General features: G+C 55.4%; 1 protein-coding gene across 1 annotated transcript in view; it reads left to right on the forward strand.

The window, feature by feature from the left end:
• The first annotated feature begins 6,291 nt into the window (after positions 1 to 6,291).
• SLC44A2 (solute carrier family 44 member 2) overlaps positions 6,292 to 17,341 on the forward strand; it is a 32,372-nt gene continuing 21,322 nt past the window's right edge. The window contains 1 exon segment of the mRNA XM_029585408.1: positions 6,292 to 6,772. Coding sequence (XP_029441268.1) covers positions 6,733 to 6,772 — 40 coding nt within the window. The 5' untranslated portion in view covers positions 6,292 to 6,732.

The following is a 17,341-nucleotide window of genomic DNA, read 5'->3' on the forward strand; positions in this document are numbered from 1 at the left end:
TTGGCTACTAGATTGCAAGCTCCCTGGAGAAGGGAACTCCCTTTGGCATGCACCTGGCACAGAGCTGGGCAAGCCTGGTGACGCTGCAGCTGGGAGAAGCAGTAATAGCGGTCATTAATCCCGGGGGGGGGGGGGAGAGAGAGATGATACAGGGTACTCATTTCAGATTCGGGCACTTCTCCTCACAAAGGATTTCCCCGAGTAAGACCATGGGCAGACAGGGGCTGAAACCTGAAGGGCATTTGCAGCAGAAACAGGAAGGGTGAATGAACCCCGGGGGTTACTGAAGCGGGTACCACTGCTGCTGTTCAGCACCTTGGCCTGGACAGCTCCTGGAAACGGATAAGAGGGCCACGTGGAAATCAGTTGCACCTTTCATATTTTTGAAATGCAGGTAAAAAAAGAAATAGAAGCCACTCCAAGGGGAGACCGAATGACGTTTTTCCAGGGCTTGTGCAAGCTTATTTGGCGCCCTAGGTGAAGCTTAACCACTGACGAGAGTGGCTCCAAGCACAGCGACCCCCCCCAACCACCCCACCCCGTTCTTTGAGGGTACTGGTTCCGGTACTGCACCCACCCGTGGACCTCACGCTGGCAGGATTCTGCCACCCCCCCCCCCCCCCCAAACCTTGGGTTGCTCCAAGTGACCGATCTCCTTGCAGAAGGAGTCCTCCAGGATTAACGGGGGCAATATATTTCAGCACCTCCGAAGCAGGGCTATTGTACTCAGAGAGGTGAAATGTTGCCAGCAGAAGCAGTTATGGCCACGACACTAAAATCATTTTAAAACTCCCTTGGGCAGGGATTCCTTCTGTATAATAAGGATAGGGACTGCTGCGGGCTTGGACCCCTGGGCACATTCTCAGAGGACAAGGATACGATATGGGTGAGTTTTGATGCTATACCTACACTGTGTGTGTGTGTGTGTGTGTGTGTGTGTGTGTGTCTGCGTACATGTGTGTGTATGAGAGGGTGAATGGCTTTATGAGAGAGTGTGTGTCTAAGATGGAGGGTGAGACTGTGTGTGTGAGAGGTTGGTGGGGGAGTGTGAATGAGAGGGAGGGTGGGTATCGGTGAATGGCTTTCTGAGAGAGTGTGTGTGTGAGAGGTTGGTGGGGGAGTGTGTATGAGAGGGAGGGTGGGTATGGGTGAATGGCTTTCTGAGAGAGTGTGTGTATGAGAGGTTGGTAGGGGAGTATGTATGAGAGGGAGGGTGGGTATGGGTGAATGGCTGAGAGAGTGTGTGTGTGAGAGGTTGGTGGGGGAGTGTGTATGAGAGGGAGGGTGGGTGTAGGTGAATGGCTTTCTGAGAGAGTGTGTGTGTGTGAGAGGTTGGTTGGGGAGTGTGTATGAGAGGGAGGGTGGGTGTGGGTGAATGGCTTTCTGAGAGAGTGTTGTGTGTGTGAGAGGTTGGTGGGGGGAGTGTGTATGAGAGGGAGGGTGGGGTGTGGGTGAATGGCTTTCTGAGAGAGTGTGTGTGTGAGAGGTTGGTGGGGGAGTGTGTATGAGAGGGAGGGTGGGTGTGGGTGAATGGCTTTCTGAGAGAGTGTGTGTGGTGTGAGAGGTTGGTGGGGGAGTGTGTATGAGAGGGAGGGTGGGTGTGGGTGAATGGCTTTCTGAGAGAGTGTGTGTGTGAGAGGTTGGTGGGGGAGTGTGTATGTGTTTGTGTACGCGTGCATATATGAAAAGGGTGTTTGTGTGTTTATGTATGTACTTGTGTGTGTATATGAGAGGATTTGTGTGTCTAATATGAGGGAGAGTACCTGCTCACATGTATGTGCGTGTGTGAGAGCACCTATATATATACGTGTGTGAGTGAGGTTAAAGTCTATGCACCCTCCTCCAATGTACGACAATCTCAGGAGGACTGGAAATCTAAACTTCCCAGCTATGGAGAATGGGAGGGCTTGGGTTTTTTTTTTATCCTTGTTAGTCTTAATTATTGGATGTGCTCTATCTGCTGTTTTGAAATATTTTAAACATTTTTAAAAGTGTTTTTAATTGGCTGAATTTATCAGCATTCTTTTTATTGATGTGTTTAATGTTTTATATTTCTTGATTGTGTTTGCATTGCTTTCGGTTTGGCTTCTTGTGATTCCCAGTGCAATTTTTGTCTGCAGGTTTCAATTTATATTTTATGATCTCTTTATTCTGTATTTGGTGAGAGTCTATCTATCTGTGCCCTGCTTGTGTGACTGCCAGCATGGAGTTTCCGTGTAGGGATTTACAACATCCTGGCTTTAATCTGTTTTCCTAATAGGAAGGGTATTGGTGTTTAGGGCCTGATGTAATATTTGCAGTCTGGCTTTTTCATAGGTTGAGTGCTGGCATTTATGATAGGGAAGGCTTCCTATACTGGAATTGTAGCTCAGTTTATTCCTGGCTTTCGGTGTGCCAAGTCCACCCCCAGTGCACTACACCATGGGCCTAATACCAGTAAACCGCCTTGATTACCATGAGAAAGCTCGTTTATTAAGTCTGTTAAACGATTATTATTGAAAGTGTGGTTTGTTTGTTTTTTTGCACCGTATGCTTATATAATATATAGGTTGTACGTGATATTTCTACTTCAGAAGATTGCACTTTGTCTATTTTCCATGTGCAATCTGCCTTTTAAGGTTGGGGAAGTTAATGAATTTTAAAACGGAAAAGAATGCACAAGTTATAATTGTGTGGGGAGGGGAGGGAAGGGGGAATGAGAGGCCGTAAGGTTCATCTTGGGCATCTATGACCCTTGTATCAGCCCTGAGAGAGAGTGTGTCTCACACACACACACACACACACACAGACTCCCACCATTCACCAGCCTCTCACACCCCCGGGGGGGGGGGGGGCAGATCCTGGAGGAGGGTGGGAGGCAGGCAAGCAATAGGGAATGGAGGAATCCTATTCCCTAGACACAGGAGGTGGGGCTGCCGAAGGCCACCCCATCCCATTATGGTGCCCCCTAGTGTGGGCTCCAAAGACCAAGAAATAAATAAATAAATAACAGGTCCAAAAACTGAGAGGTTAGAGCAGTGAGGCTGGAAAGAAGAGAAGCCGGGGTGGAAATCCTATTGCCATTCCTTGTGGCCATGGGCAAGTCGCTTCACCCTCCAGTGCCTTCTCTCGGCCCTGGCCCTCTCGGTGGTTTCACCTGCACAGCCTATTCTGCGATTCCCCTTTCTTTTTATTTTTCTTATTTTCTCCCGGGAGGGCACGGTGCACGCTCTCTCTCTCTCTCTCTCCTTTTTCCCTTCTTCTCCTGCTTTATGAGGCTGCGCGGGAGCCCAGGAGCCCCCCCTGCCCTGGCTCCTCCCCGGGGCACCCAGAGAGCAGCGCCGGCGCGGTCCTGCAGGTGGCGACCCTGCACGCAGGAAGGATGGAGGAGCCTACGGTCCCGAGTGTGGTCGTCGCCCCCCCCCCTTCCCCGCTCTGCTCGATGGGGGTGGAGTGGGGGAGTTGGCCACCTGCCCCCTCGCTGTCCGGGCAAGCCTGGGATCCCTGGGGGGGGGGGGGGGGAAGGAGCAGAGCTCTCTTCCCCTGCCGGTTAAGCACTGCACCTCTCTCTGCCCTGCCGAGCCAGCTACAGGTGCCCGCCCCCCCCCCTCCAAATTCAGAAAGGTGGCCCTGCAGCAGGGTCCCCCGCCTGTTAGGAGGAGCCACCCGGCTTCCTTGCCCCTTGCCTGTCCCTGCCTGGATAGAAATGAGCCTTTGAGATAATAACGGGATTGACTGTCCCCCCCCCCCCCCCACCCCCCCTGTAAGTCTCTCCCAAGCCAGAGCTCGAGGTCTCAGAGGGGAATTAAGCAGGTATTCGGGGGACGGTTTCTTTATTTCAAAGCCCTGAAAGGTTTCAGAAGCAGAGCAGTCGTGAGCAGGTCAACGGGAAGCGGTTGGGTTTCTGGCTCCCTCTATCCATCGTCTTCAGCACCCGAGGCCTCCCGGGTGCCAGCATTGGCCCAAAGGCTGCTGGGGAGGGGAGGGGGAGGGGGGGTGGCACCGACGGAGGCGGCCCCCCCCCCCTCGGCGAGCCCGGTGCACCGGGAGTCTGGCACCGGGGTGGGCAGGAAGTCCAAATCCTTGACCCCCCTCCCCCCCATCGCCCAGGCTGCTCCCCCCTCCAGCGCAGCCGCCCCCCGGGCATTAACTGCAGGACGGGGCAATGGCCTCAGCGGGTCCCTGCACCCGGGCATTAACCGCAGGACGGGGCAATGGCCTCAGGGGGTCCCTGCACCCGGGCATTAACCGCAGGACGGGGCAATGGCCTCAGCGGGTCCCTGCACCCGGGCATTAACCGCAGGACGGGGCAATGGCCTCAGCGGGTCCCTGCACCCGGGCATTAACCGCAGGACGGGGCAATGGCCTCAGGGGGTCCCTGCACCCGGGCATTAACCGCAGGACAGGGCAATGGCCTCAGGGGGGTCCCTGCACCCGGGCATTAACCGCAGGACGGGGCAATGGCCTCAGCGGGTCCCTGCACCCGGGCATTAACAGCAGGACGGGGCAATGGCCTCAGGGGGTCCCTGCACCCGGGCATTAACCGCAGGACGGGGCAATGGCCTCAGGGGGTCCCTGCACCCGGGCATTAACCGCAGGACGGGGCAATGGCCTCAGGGGATCCCTGCACCCGGACATTAACCGCAGGACGGGGCAATGGCCTCAGGGGGTCCCTGCACCCGGGCATTAACCGCAGGACGTGGCAATGGCCTCAGGGGGTCCCTGCGCCCAGGCATTAACCGCAGGACGGGGCATGGCCTCAGCGGTCCCTGCGCCCGAGCATTAACCGCAGGACGGGGCAATGGCCTCAGGGGGTCCCTGCACCCGGGCATTAACTGCAGGACGGGGCAATGGCCTCAGGGGGTCCCTGCACCCGGGCATTAACCGCAGGACGGGGCAATGGCCCCAGGGGGTCCCTGCACCCGGGCATTAACCGCAGGATGGGGCAATGGCCTCAGGGGGTCCCTGCACCCGGGCATTAACCGCAGGACGGGGCAATGGCCTCAGGGGGTCCCTGCGCCCGGGCGTTAACCGCAGGACGGGGCAATGGCCTCAGGGGGTCCCTGCGCCCGGGCATTAATCGCAGGACGGGGCAATGGCCTCAGCGGGTCCCTGCGCCCGGGCATTAACCGCAGGACGGGGCAATGGCCTCAGGGGGTCCCTGCACCCGGGCATTAACCGCAGCATGGGGCAATGGCCTCCAGCATATTTTTTTTTTGGAATGGAGAAAGCAGGGGCACACCTGGCAAGAAGGAAGCCTCCCAGAACAAAATCCACCTCTGGGAAGCCACTGGGCCACATGAGGAAAGTGCATTGGGGGGGGGGAGGACGGGAATATGGGGCTTTGCCTCTTCAGCTGAGCAGGCAGATTTCTCCTCTCTCTCTCTCCAGAGCCAGGAGTCGGGGTGTGTGTGTGGGGGGGGGGGGGACGCCCAGCAGCTGCGGGGTCGCGCCCCTATCGCATTACGGCGGAGCGTCGAGTCCTCTCGCGTTACAGCTGCTGTAATCCCAGGGGCGCTTTGCAGGGGGCTTCAGTCTACACCGCGCCGGAAGGGGGTAGATTCTGGATGCTGACACGCAGGGTAAAAAAAAACAAAAACCAAGAATTCCTCTGCAAGATCTCTGTGCACGTCTGCGTTCACAGAGGCCCCCAAACCCCTGAAAGTCAAAAGCCAGGGCTGAGGCTTTACTACAGTGCAACAGCTGGGTTGCACCTGAGCCCACCTGGCGTGAATGTGCCCCGTTCCACTCTTCGCCTGCCAGGGAGCCAGCTGGGCCACCTGCTGTGGCCCCTTTGGCGACTAGCATTAGAGCTCAAGCCCTCATAGGGACATAAGGCATGGACGGACAGGCACAGCATTCGAGGATAGAGGTCAAGCCCTCGGACATAAAGCCTGGACGGACGGGCACAGCATTAGAGGACAGAGGTCAAGCCCTCGTAGGGACATAAAGCCTGGACGGACAGGCACAGCGTTAGAGGACAGAGGTCAAGCCCTCGTAGGGACATAAAGCCTGGACGGACAGGCACAGCGTTAGAGAAGCTCAAGCCGAGTTCTCTCCCTGTTGTACTTTCTGTGGCCTGTGACTTTGCTTTCCTGTTATCATTGTTTTTATTTTAATCAGCAGCTGCTCCCACACTGCTGTTCCCAGGCCTGACCTCCGCCCCAACTTCTGGCCTTCCTTACTGGCTCTGGGCACCTCCTCTTCTTCCCTTGCATTCAGTCCCTTGGGCACCCCTCCCTCCCTCCTGCCCACTTTCTTTCCACACTGCTGGCTGTCAGCAACTTCCCCTCCCTCACTTCAGAAGACGTGGCCCCCGCAGATTACAGCGTGCAGACAAAAAAAACAACCCAGGCAAACCGCAAGAAGGCAGGCGCTGTCTGCGGTGCAACAGCCCGGGAGGGAACCAGCAAGGCGCGCCCTGCTGCCGGGAGAGCGAGAAAAGAGACCAACTTTTCCCCCAGCACAGCCCAAGGCTGGTCCCGATCGAAGGAGCAGAAATCCCTCACGGAAACCCCCGCTCCTCATCACTTTCAGACGCGCCCTCCCCTCCTGCTCGCATTCCGGCCGAGTAGTGGAAAACAGACCCCGCCCAGGGCGGGCGCAGCCCAGCCGCCGGCCACGCCCCCTTCCCCAGCCCGGGGCCCCGCCCCCCCACCGCCCCGCCCGGGCTCGGAGTTGGGCTGCAGCGCTGCCCCTGCCCGATGGAAGTGCACTAGAGGGGCGGCCGCTGCCCTCCTGCCGGATCGAGCCATGGAGGGGGACGGGGAGAAGAGCCCGCGGGGGGACTACGGTAGGACGCCGGCTCCTTTCCTTCCCCCACCCCCCCCAGAAAAGCAGCATCGCAGGGCAGGAGGGGAGGGGGTAAGGCACCCTGCTGCCCCCCCCCTCCCCTCCTTCCTCCGTGCATGCAAACCCTCGCTGGGGCGGGCAGGGCTCCGGGGAGGTGGGCGACCAATAAAGTGGGATTGGCATTTTTAGCCTGATCCGTGCTAATGGCGGGGGAGGGAGGGGGGGTGAGAACCTCTTCCAGGTCTCCGTCAGAGGTGCTGGATGTGGAGGCTCGAGGAGGGGCGCCCCGTGACGTCATCGGCAGCTTTGGGAGAGCAGCGGCTCCCTATGACGTCAGTGGCAGCTGCCGCCCTGCCCGGGGCCGGGCACAGTCTAGGGCTGGCATGGGGTGGAGGGAGGGCGAGGGCCCCCCCCCCCCCCCCCCCCCCGCAGGAAGGGAGAATGTAACAGGGACCTCGGGCACTGCAGATGGCTTTAAGCAGCAGGGGCAGGGCCGGGCAGAGCTTGGCTTCTCTCTGCTGCCAGGCCCTGCAGTGATCTCTGTGTGTGTCCCCTACTGCATCTGCACAGCTTCAGCCCAGAGGAAATTAGAGGCTGGATCTGAGGTTTCGAAGAACCGTACCCTGTTTCCCCTTCCGCTCCCCCAGCGCACACACACACACACACACACGCATGCATGCATCGGTTTCATCTGTTCCACACACCCACAGAGAGTGAGCTCGCTCAAGCTTGGCCTGCAGGCCCTCTGCAACAAGGAGACAAATCGTGCACCAGTTTGCTAAATCATGCACGCTCCCAGATGATGAGGAGAACCTGGCCCCCTCACATAGGCAGCCAGAGCGCAGGCTTCCGTCTCTCTCTCTCTGGCACATGCACCAGTCAGACGGTCCCGCATGGGCAGCAGCGGTGCACTTCTGTGGTTTGTACAGTTTGGGGCTGATCTCCTTCTGTGACGTGCATGGACCCGCTTGTCATACAACAGGAAAGAGAGCGTATGGCTGGCACAGTGAACAGATCCTTCCTAGCTAACCCGCTTACAATGATTGTTAGCCGCTTTTAATTATAACTTTCAGCTCAAAAGACTTTAATAGCATCGTTATCTTATATCATTCATAAACTTCAATGGTGTCACCCTCTTAAATATCTCTTCCCTCCTCATTCCCCTCCATAGACGCCAATGGCGTCACCCTCTTAAATATCTCTTCCCCTCCTCATTCCCCTCCATAGACGTCAATGGCGTCACCCTCTTAAATATCTCTTCCCCTCCTCATTCCCCTCCATAGACGTCAATGGCGTCACCCTCTTAAATATCTCTTCCCCTCCTCATTCACCCCTATAGACGTCAATGGCGTCACCCTCTTAAATATCTCTTCCCCTCCTCATTCACCTCCATAGACGTCAATGGTGTCACCCTCTTAAATATCTCTTCCCCTCCTCATTCACCTCCATAGATTTCAATGGCGTCACCCTCTTAAATATCTCTTCCCTCCTCATTCCCCTCCATAGACGCCAATGGCGTCACCCTCTTAAATATCTCTTCCCCTCCTCATTCCCCTCCATAGACGTCAATGGCGTCACCCTCTTAAATATCTCTTCCCCTCCTCATTCCCCTCCATAGACGTCAATGGCGTCACCCTCTTAAATATCTCTTCCCCTCCTCATTCCCCTCCATAGACGTCAATGGCGTCACCCTCTTAAATATCTCTTCCCCTCCTCATTCACCTCCATAGACGTCAATGGCGTCACCCTCTTAAATATCTCTTCCCCTCCTCATTCACCCCTATAGACGTCAATGGCGTCACCCTCTTAAATATCTCTTCCCCTCCTCATTCACCCCCATAGACGTCAATGATGTCACCCTCTTAAATATGTCTTCCCCTCCTCATTCACCCCCATAGACGTCAATGGCGTCACCCTCTTAAATATCTCTTCCCCACCTCATTCACCACCATAGACTTCAATGGCGTCACCCTCTTAAATATCTCTTCCCCACCTCCATAGACTTCAATGGCGTCACCCTCTTAAATATCTCTTCCCCACCTCATTCACCTCCATAGATTTCAATGGCGTCACCCTCTTAAATATCTCTTCCCCTCCTCATTCACCTCCATAGACTTCAATGGCGTCACCCTCTTAAATATCTCTTCCCCTCCTCATTCACCTCCATAGACTTCAATGGTGTCACCCTCTTAAATATGTCTTCCCCTCCTCATTCACCTCCATAGACTTCAATGGCGTCACCCTCTTAAATATCTCTTCCCCACCTCCATAGACTTCAATGGCGTCAACCTCTTAAATATCTCTTCCCCACCTCCATAGACTTCAATGGCGTCACCCTCTTAAATATCTCTTCCCCACCTCATTCACCTCCATAGATTTCAATGGCGTCACCCTCTTAAATATCTCTTCCCCTCCTCATTCACCTCCATAGACTTCAATGGCGTCACCCTCTTAAATATCTCTTCCCCACCTCATTCACCTCCATAGATTTCAATGGCGTCACCCTCTTAAATATCTCTTCCCCTCCTCATTCACCTCCATAGACTTCAATGGTGTCTCCCTCTTAAATATCTCTTCCCCACCTCATTCACCCCCATAGACTTCAATGGCGTCACCCTCTTAAATATCTCTTCCCCACCTCATTCACCCCCATAGACGTCAATGGTGTCCTCCTCTTAAATATCTCTTCCCCTCCTCATTCACCCCCATAGACTTCAATGGCGTCACCCTCTTAAATATCTCTTCCCCATCTCATTCACCTTCATAGACTTCAATGGCGTCACCGTCTTAAATATCCAGAATTATCCCACCATAACTATTGACACTCGGCTATCTCCCAGCTTGGTGACTCTGCAGGTTGGGAGCTGTTAGCATGTCCGTGCGTGTTTATTAATTTTAGTACATTTGTTAAGAATGCGCTGCTCCTGATTGGTTCGCAGCAGAGGTGGGCTTGCATGATCAGTGATCCGAGAGGGGTCTGGACTTGACTTTTGCGGTTGCGGTCTGTGCTTGCAGCGTTAAGTTTAATAAGAAGTGGGGCTGGCAGGAGATGCTCCTCTGGTGATGTGGCTGTACAGTGCCGGGTATGCTGATGGCACTTCATGATTCCTAAGAATTGCAGCGCGGCTTGTCTGGTGCGTTGTTAAGCCGCCGGCGCTGCGTGAATAATAATCCTTACTTGTACGATTGTACGGCGCTGTGTATGCCAACGGCTCTGTGTCTGTACATTGAGGGCATCTTGTCATGTAATACACGACAATTGCAATGACTCGAGTAGGTCACTTGCGTGGAATCTGCTTTTTCCAAGCTGGATATTAGCCATGAGATTGACTTGTTTGTTTTTTTTTTTTTTGCAAGGGGGAGGTGAACGTCTCCCTAGTCGATAAAGAAGTAAATGCAGGTCTGAGTGTCTGCTGATTAAATCCTTATCGAGCCGGCGGAGCTGCAGGGCCCTCTGTCCTAGCAGGTGGGTGATGGGCACGGAGCTGGCCAGGGAGCCCTGCAGAGTTCACCTGCCTTCTCCCATTGTGAGGTGAAAAGCTGTGGCTCCCCAGGGAGTGAGGAGCTGCCGGCAGCTCCCCGGGCCATGGGGGTGCCTAATGCTGAGAGAGGGGGGGCCGTGAGCCCTGAGGGAGGGGGGGGGGGACACAGAGGCAGGCTGGAGCCCCCCCTCCTCCATCTCCCTGCACTTCTCAGTATTTTATCTCCAGACTTGGCCGTCTGTCCAAGGCCTTCCTCGGGAGAACCCAAATTGCAACCCCTCCCTTTCTCCCAGGGGTTTCTAAAAATAGCCCCGGACGGCAGAGCTTCCAGATAATAACGCCCACTCATCGTGGGGGGGTCAGTTTAAGCCTCTGTGTGTGCGTGCGAGAGCGCGTTTCCTTTTTTTTTTTTGAGGCCTGACCCTAAGAGGTCGGTTTTGAAAGCATTTGCTCATGCGAGAACGTGCGTGCGGTATATGGGAGCCTCTTATCCGGATGAGGAGCAGGACCGCACATCTCGCAGTGTTTTTTGACTTACACGACAGGGCTGAAGGGGCCCAGGACAACCGGGGAGAGAGGGTGTGAGCCTGCAGGATGAAGAACCAGAGGGGGGTCTGGAAGAGCTCCATATTGACCGGGACAAACCGATGGACTCCATCGTTAACGTTACGCTAAATTATTTATTTCCATGCCGCCCTACGTCAAAAGCCCCCCCCCCGCCCCCCGAACGGCTGGGAGTAATAAAACGCGCATCGTCGTGAGCGTAACGTTTTTAAAACAAGAATAAAACAAGGCTACGAGGCGGTAGGAAACCTTGGGAAATGTCCCACGCGGGTCGAAGCCGGCACAGGCCCCCTATAGAGCGGGGCGTTTCGGGAGCGTAACCTTCGCACGGCGGGTGTCCCGTGAACGAGACGGGCGCGGTTTCGCGAAAGGGTTTAAGATTCCAGCGCATCCCTGCTTCACGCACGCGGGCTCCTTTTTTTTAAAAAACACGGGCCTCGTTGGCATCCTGGGTTTCGTCTACCTCGGGCGGGGCAGGGTGGCGGAGGTGGCTGCGGGACTGCGGTTCCCAGAATGCCCTCAGATTTTGCCACCGCAAGAAATAACTTAAAAACCAAACCCACGGAAAGGGCCCTGACGCCCGCCTCCCCCCTCCCTCTCCCTCTCCCCAAGGTCCGTCCGAGACGGCCGATCCGGTCCTACGTGGATTCCTTCAAGGAACCAGGGTCGGGAACCGCCAGCCCCCAGCATGCACCGGGGCGAAACCGGACCCGGACCAGAGTGTTCGGTGGGCCCGACAGCCCGCACATTGCCCCCCCCCCCCCCCACCTCCCCGCCACGGTGCCGAACGATGAAAACCGGAAATGAAATACACCAAGGTGGCATCGCGCTCCTGGGTCTGGATGACGCTGCCGGTCGGGAAGGCAGCGAGATCCCCCCCCCCCCGGGGACAGATTCAGCTTCTGGGCCTGGCCCTGGCCCGCGCTCTGGTTCCGCGTCTCCCCCCCCCCGTCAGGAGGTGGGTGGGGGGCAGAGTCCCGGCTTGGCTTCGGATCAGATCCCGCGGGCTCCGGCTGTAATCCAGAGGAAACAGGGGCTTGGAGTGGGGCCAGGGAGACGCACGGTGTCTCTTATCAGTGTAAGAGGGTGTGGCAGGTCTGATCCCTGCCCCTAACCTTGCCTTTCTTCCTCTGGCTCAATCTGTATTTTATTTTTTTTTTCCTTTATTCACATCCTTGACTCTTACGGCCTCTTTCAACAAAGATATTTTCCATTGGCACAAAATGGAAAAAAAAAGTTGTGTGTGAATAATACTCTCTCTCTCTCCCTGTTCACTCTCCCCCCTCACTCCTTATTCACTGTCCCCATCTCTATCTCTCTCTCTCCCTGTTCACTCTCCCCCCTCACTCCTTATTCACTGTCCCCATCTCTATCTCTCTCACTCCCTGTTCACTCTCCCCCCTCACTCCTTATTCACTGTCCCCATCTCTATCTCTCTCTCTCCCTGTTCACTCTCCCCCCTCACTCCTTATTCACTGTCCCCATCTCTATCTCTCTCTCTCCCTGTTCACTCTCCCCCCTCACTCCTTATTCACTGTCCCCATCTCTATCTCTCTCTCTCCCTGTTCACTCTCCCCCCTCACTCCTTATTCACTGTCCCCATCTCTATCTCTCTCTCTCCCTGTTCACTCTCCCCCCTCACTCCTTATTCACTGTCCCCATCTCTATCTCTCTCTCTCCCCTGTTCACTCTCCCCCCCTCACTCCTTATTCACTGTCCCCATCTCTATCTCTCTCACTCCCTGTTCACTCTCCCCCCTCACTCCTTATTCACTGTCCACATCTCTATCTCTCTCTCTCTCCCTGTTCACTCTCCCCCCTCACTCCTTATTCACTGTCCCCATCTCTATCTCTCTCACTCCCTGTTCACTCTCCCCCCTCACTCCTTATTTACTGTCCCCATCTCTATCTCTCTCACTCCCTGTTCACTCTTCCTCCCTCTCTCCTTATTCACTGTCCCCATCTCTATCTCTCTCTTCCTCCCTCTCTCCTTATTCACTGTGCCGCCATCTCTCTCTCCCTCTCCCCTCTCTTCCCCTCTCTATCTCACTCCCTGTTCACACTCCCCACCCTCCATGTTTACTCTCTCTCCCTCACTCCTGTTCACTCTCTCCCCCACTACATCTTATTCCCCGTTCGTACTCTCCCCCTCTCTATCTCACTCCCTGTTCACTTCCCCCTCTCTCCTTATTCACTGTGTCGCCATCTCTCTCTCCCTCACTCCCTGTTCACACTCCCCCCTCTCTGTTTACTCTCTCTCCCTCACTCCTGTTCACTCTCTCCCCTTCTCCATCTTATTCCCCGTTCATACTCTCCCCCTCTCTATCTCACTCCCTGTTCACTCTCCCCCTCTCTATCTCACTCCAATCTCTCCCGCCTCACTCCCTTTTCACACAGTGCATTGTGGGATTTGAAGTCCTTTGGCTCCCCATTCGAAAAATCCGGTGTCAGAGGGATGGGGGTCGCGTGTGCCGCCGCCGCCTTCGGCCTGGCCCACCCGTAGGGGGCGGGGGGATAAGAATAAGGTCCCGAATCCCAATCTGATGATCCTCTGGAGCATTAAAATATTTTTAGTCCAAAGCAGTGGCCGGGACGGAAGGGAGCGTTGAGAGGGTAGGGGGGGGGGTGGAGGGCAGGGGGCTGATTTAGGGGTTTTCCCCAGCCCCCACTCTGTCACCCTTCCCTTTCTTACACTTGGATCTGGTTTTGGGGTGCTTGCAGTTTTGTGTCCAGCTTACGGGCTAGGAACAGTGAGGGGAGGGGGGGGGGGACGTCCAGGCGAAGCCGTTGGGGGGGGGGGGGGTGTGTTTCGGGATTACCCGTCGTGAACAGGCAGGGCACGAATCCCGCACCCGCAGGGTCCGCGGCGCATCGCCCGTCTCTTCACGGGGGGGGGGGGGGATTCGTTTCCTGGACGGGGTTTGGGAACGGCTGGCACAGTGGGTGACAGCGGTGTCGTCCCCCCCCCCCCCCCGGTGTCGTCCCCCGTCCCCCCACCCCCCCAGGGGGGCCCGCGGAAAAAGGGTTTTTAAAGAGGGCAGCAGGGAGGGTAGCGCGGGACGGGCTTCCGCGCCGTTCGACGGTGGCCTGAGGAGAGCAGGCCGCAGGTCTGGCTGGTGACAGAGGGGACCCCCCCCCCTGCAGGCCCTGGGGGGGAGGGGGGGGTTGGTGCGGGGGCCATAGCGGTTTGCAGTCGCCCCTGTCCCGCTCCCCTCACCCCCAACCATGGCCTTGGTAGTCACCTCCCCGCTGCTCCTTACCCTCCCTTCCCTCTCTCTCTCTCTCTCTCTCTGCTCCGCCTTCCTGACTCCCTCCCGCTCCTTCTTTTCAGGGGAGTCCTGAAATCCCGTGGCCTTGCCCTCCCCCCACCCTTTGCGTGTGTGGGGCTGGCAGAGGGACTGAGCGGCTTTTCCTCTGCCACATCTCGGTTGCGCCCTCCCCCACTTCCTGCAATCACGGCCTCGCTGCAGCTGTTGTTTTCCAGCCCCAGGGCCTCAAAATATCTTTTTTTCTCTGCACTGTACTGTGTACAAGCATCACACTGATACACCTAAAGCATGAATACAGCACAGACAGCTGAAGAGCGGAGCTTCATCAGAGCCCCATGCAGGCGTCACACTGATACACGTAAAGCATGAATACAGCACAGACAGCTGAAGAGCAGATCTTCATCAGAGCCCCATGCAGGCGTCACACTGATACAAGTAAAGCATGAATACAGCACAGACAGCTGAAGAGCAGATCTTCATCAGAGCCCCACGCAGGCGTCACACTGATACAAGTAAAGCATGAATACAGCACAGACAGCTGAAGAGCAGATCTTCATCAGAGCCCCATGCAGGCGTCACACTGATACACGTAAAGCATGAATACAGCACAGACAGCTGAAGAGCAGATCTTCATCAGAGCCCCATGCAGGCGTCACACTGATACAAGTAAAGCATGAATACAGCACAGACAGCTGAAGACAGATCTTCATCAGAGCCCCATGCAGGCGTCACACTGATACTGTAAAGCATGAATACAGCACAGACAGCTGAAGACAGATCTTCATCAGAGCCCCATGCAGGCATCACACTGATACTGTAAAGCATGAATACAGCACAGACAGCTGAAGACAGATCTTCATCAGAGCCCCATGCAGGCGTCACACTGATACAAGTAAAGCATGAATACAGCACAGACAGCTGAAGAGCAGATCTTCATCAGAGCCCCATGCAGGCGTCACACTGATACACGTAAAGCATGAATACAGCACAGACAGCTGAAGAGCGGATCTTCATCAGAGCCCCATGCAGGCGTCACACCGATACACGTAAAGCATGAATACAGCACAGACAGCTGAAGAGCGGATCTTCATCAGAGCCCCATGCAGGCGTCACCCTGATACACGTAAAGCATGAATACAGCACAGACAGCTGAAGAGCGGATCTTCATCAGAGCCCCATGCAGGCGTCACACTGATACACGTAAAGCATGAATACAGCACAGACAGCTGAAGAGCGGATCTTCATCAGAGCCCCATGCAGGCGTCACACTGATACACGTAAAGCATGAATACAGCACAGACAGCTGAAGAGCGGATCTTCATCAGAGCCCCATGCAGGCGTCACACTGATACACACAAAGCATGAATACAGCACAGACAGCTGAAGAGCAGATCTTCATCAGAGCCCCATGCAGGCGTCACACTGATACACGTAAAGCATGAATATAGCACAGACAGCTGAAGAGCAGATCTTCATCAGAGCCCCATGCAGGCATCACACTGATGCACGTAAAGCATGAATACAGCACAGACAACTGAAGAGCAGATCTTCATCAGAGCCCCATGCAGGCGTCACACTGATACACGTAAAGCATGAATACAGCACAGACAGCTGAAGAGCAGATCTTCATCAGAGCCCCATGCAGGGTCACACTGATACACGTAAAGCATGAATACAGCACAGACAGCTGAAGAGCAGATCTTCATCAGAGCCCCATGCAGGCATCACACTGATACACGTAAAGCATGAATACAGCACAGACAGCTGAAGAGCAGATCTTCATCAGAGCCCCATGCAGGGTCACACTGATACACGTAAAGCATGAATACAGCACAGACAGCTGAAGAGCAGATCTTCATCAGAGCCCCATGCAGGCATCACACTGATACACGTAAAGCATGAATACAGCACAGACAGCTGAAGAGCAGATCTTCATCAGAGCCCCATGCAGGGTCACACTGATACACGTAAAGCATGAATACAGCACAGAGAGCTGAAGCATGAAATCAGGGCAGATTGTTTTTTTTTATTTTTACGGTGGGTGGGGTCGTGATGACAGGCCCTTGGCTTGTATTTCTGAAAGCAAACAAAGGTGTAAACGCCCGAGAAATAAAATATTTTAGAGGAAAAAGTAAGGCAGCCTCTGAATAAACTCCCAGCAGGAGAAGCCCCCGGCTGCTTTCTGTGTTGCCTCTGTGCCCTTTCCTGGCCCCCCCCTCCTCGTGCACCAGAGCTGAAGAAGGGGGGGGGGCCGGGAGTTTGCATCTTGGGTCCCTCCCCGTTGCATTCTGGGACTTGTAGGCCGCCTTCCTCCCTTTTGGCCATCAGGACTGGAGGGGAGGGGAAGGGCTGAGGTGCATCACCTGGTTCAGAGGGAGGAGGAGAGGAGGGCAGGGCAGGGCTTCTCTCCTTCCCTGTACCTGGTTAAACCTGTCCTGCCGCCGAGGGAGTCCGGTGTGGGGAGGAGAAAGGGGGCCCTCAGCATGGGGGCAGAGGAAGAGAACTACTATGGGAAACACGGTAAGAAAGGGGTAACCCCCCCCCCCCCCCAGGACGCCTCACCAGCCTGGGGACATGGAGGGGAGGGAGAAGGCAACGAGGAGCAGGAGGAGCGCCCTTCCGTTTCTGCTCTCAGATGTTGGAGCCGCAGTGCGCGTTGCCTGCCAAGAAATATCCCACATGCCTTTTAAATCCCAACCACAGGGAATTTTCCTAGACCTCTTCTTTTCTTCTTAAAAAAAAAAAAAGTGATTTCAGCTTCACAGGCAGAGGCCAAGCCTTCCACTGTCTTTTGCTTAAAAAGAAAAAGGGCCTTGTCAGCCATCTTTGTGAGTGAGACGCATTCATTATCCTCTGTGCTTATCCCAGGCTTTATCTCTCACTCCCCCACAGCTAAGGATCCTCTGTGCTTATCCCAGGCTTTACCTCTCACTCCCCCACAGCTAAGGATCCTCTGTGCTTAACCCAGGCTTTACCTCTCACTCCCCCACAGCTAAGGATCCTCTGTGCTTATCCCAGGCTTTACCTCTCACTCCCCCACAGCTAAGGATCCTCTGTGCTTAACCCAGGCTTTACCCCTCACTCCCCCACAGCTAAGGATCCTCTGTGCTTATCCCAGGCTTTACCTCTCACTCCCCCACAGCTAAGGATCCTCTGTGCTTATCCCAGGCTTTACCTCTCACTCCCCCACAGCTAAGGATCCTCTGTGCTTATCCCAGGCTTTACCCCTCACTCCCTCACAGCTAAGGATCCTCTG

The sequence above is a fragment of the Rhinatrema bivittatum genome, chromosome 19, assembly GCF_901001135.1.
Source record: "Rhinatrema bivittatum chromosome 19, aRhiBiv1.1, whole genome shotgun sequence".
NCBI lineage: Eukaryota > Metazoa > Chordata > Amphibia > Gymnophiona > Rhinatrematidae > Rhinatrema > Rhinatrema bivittatum.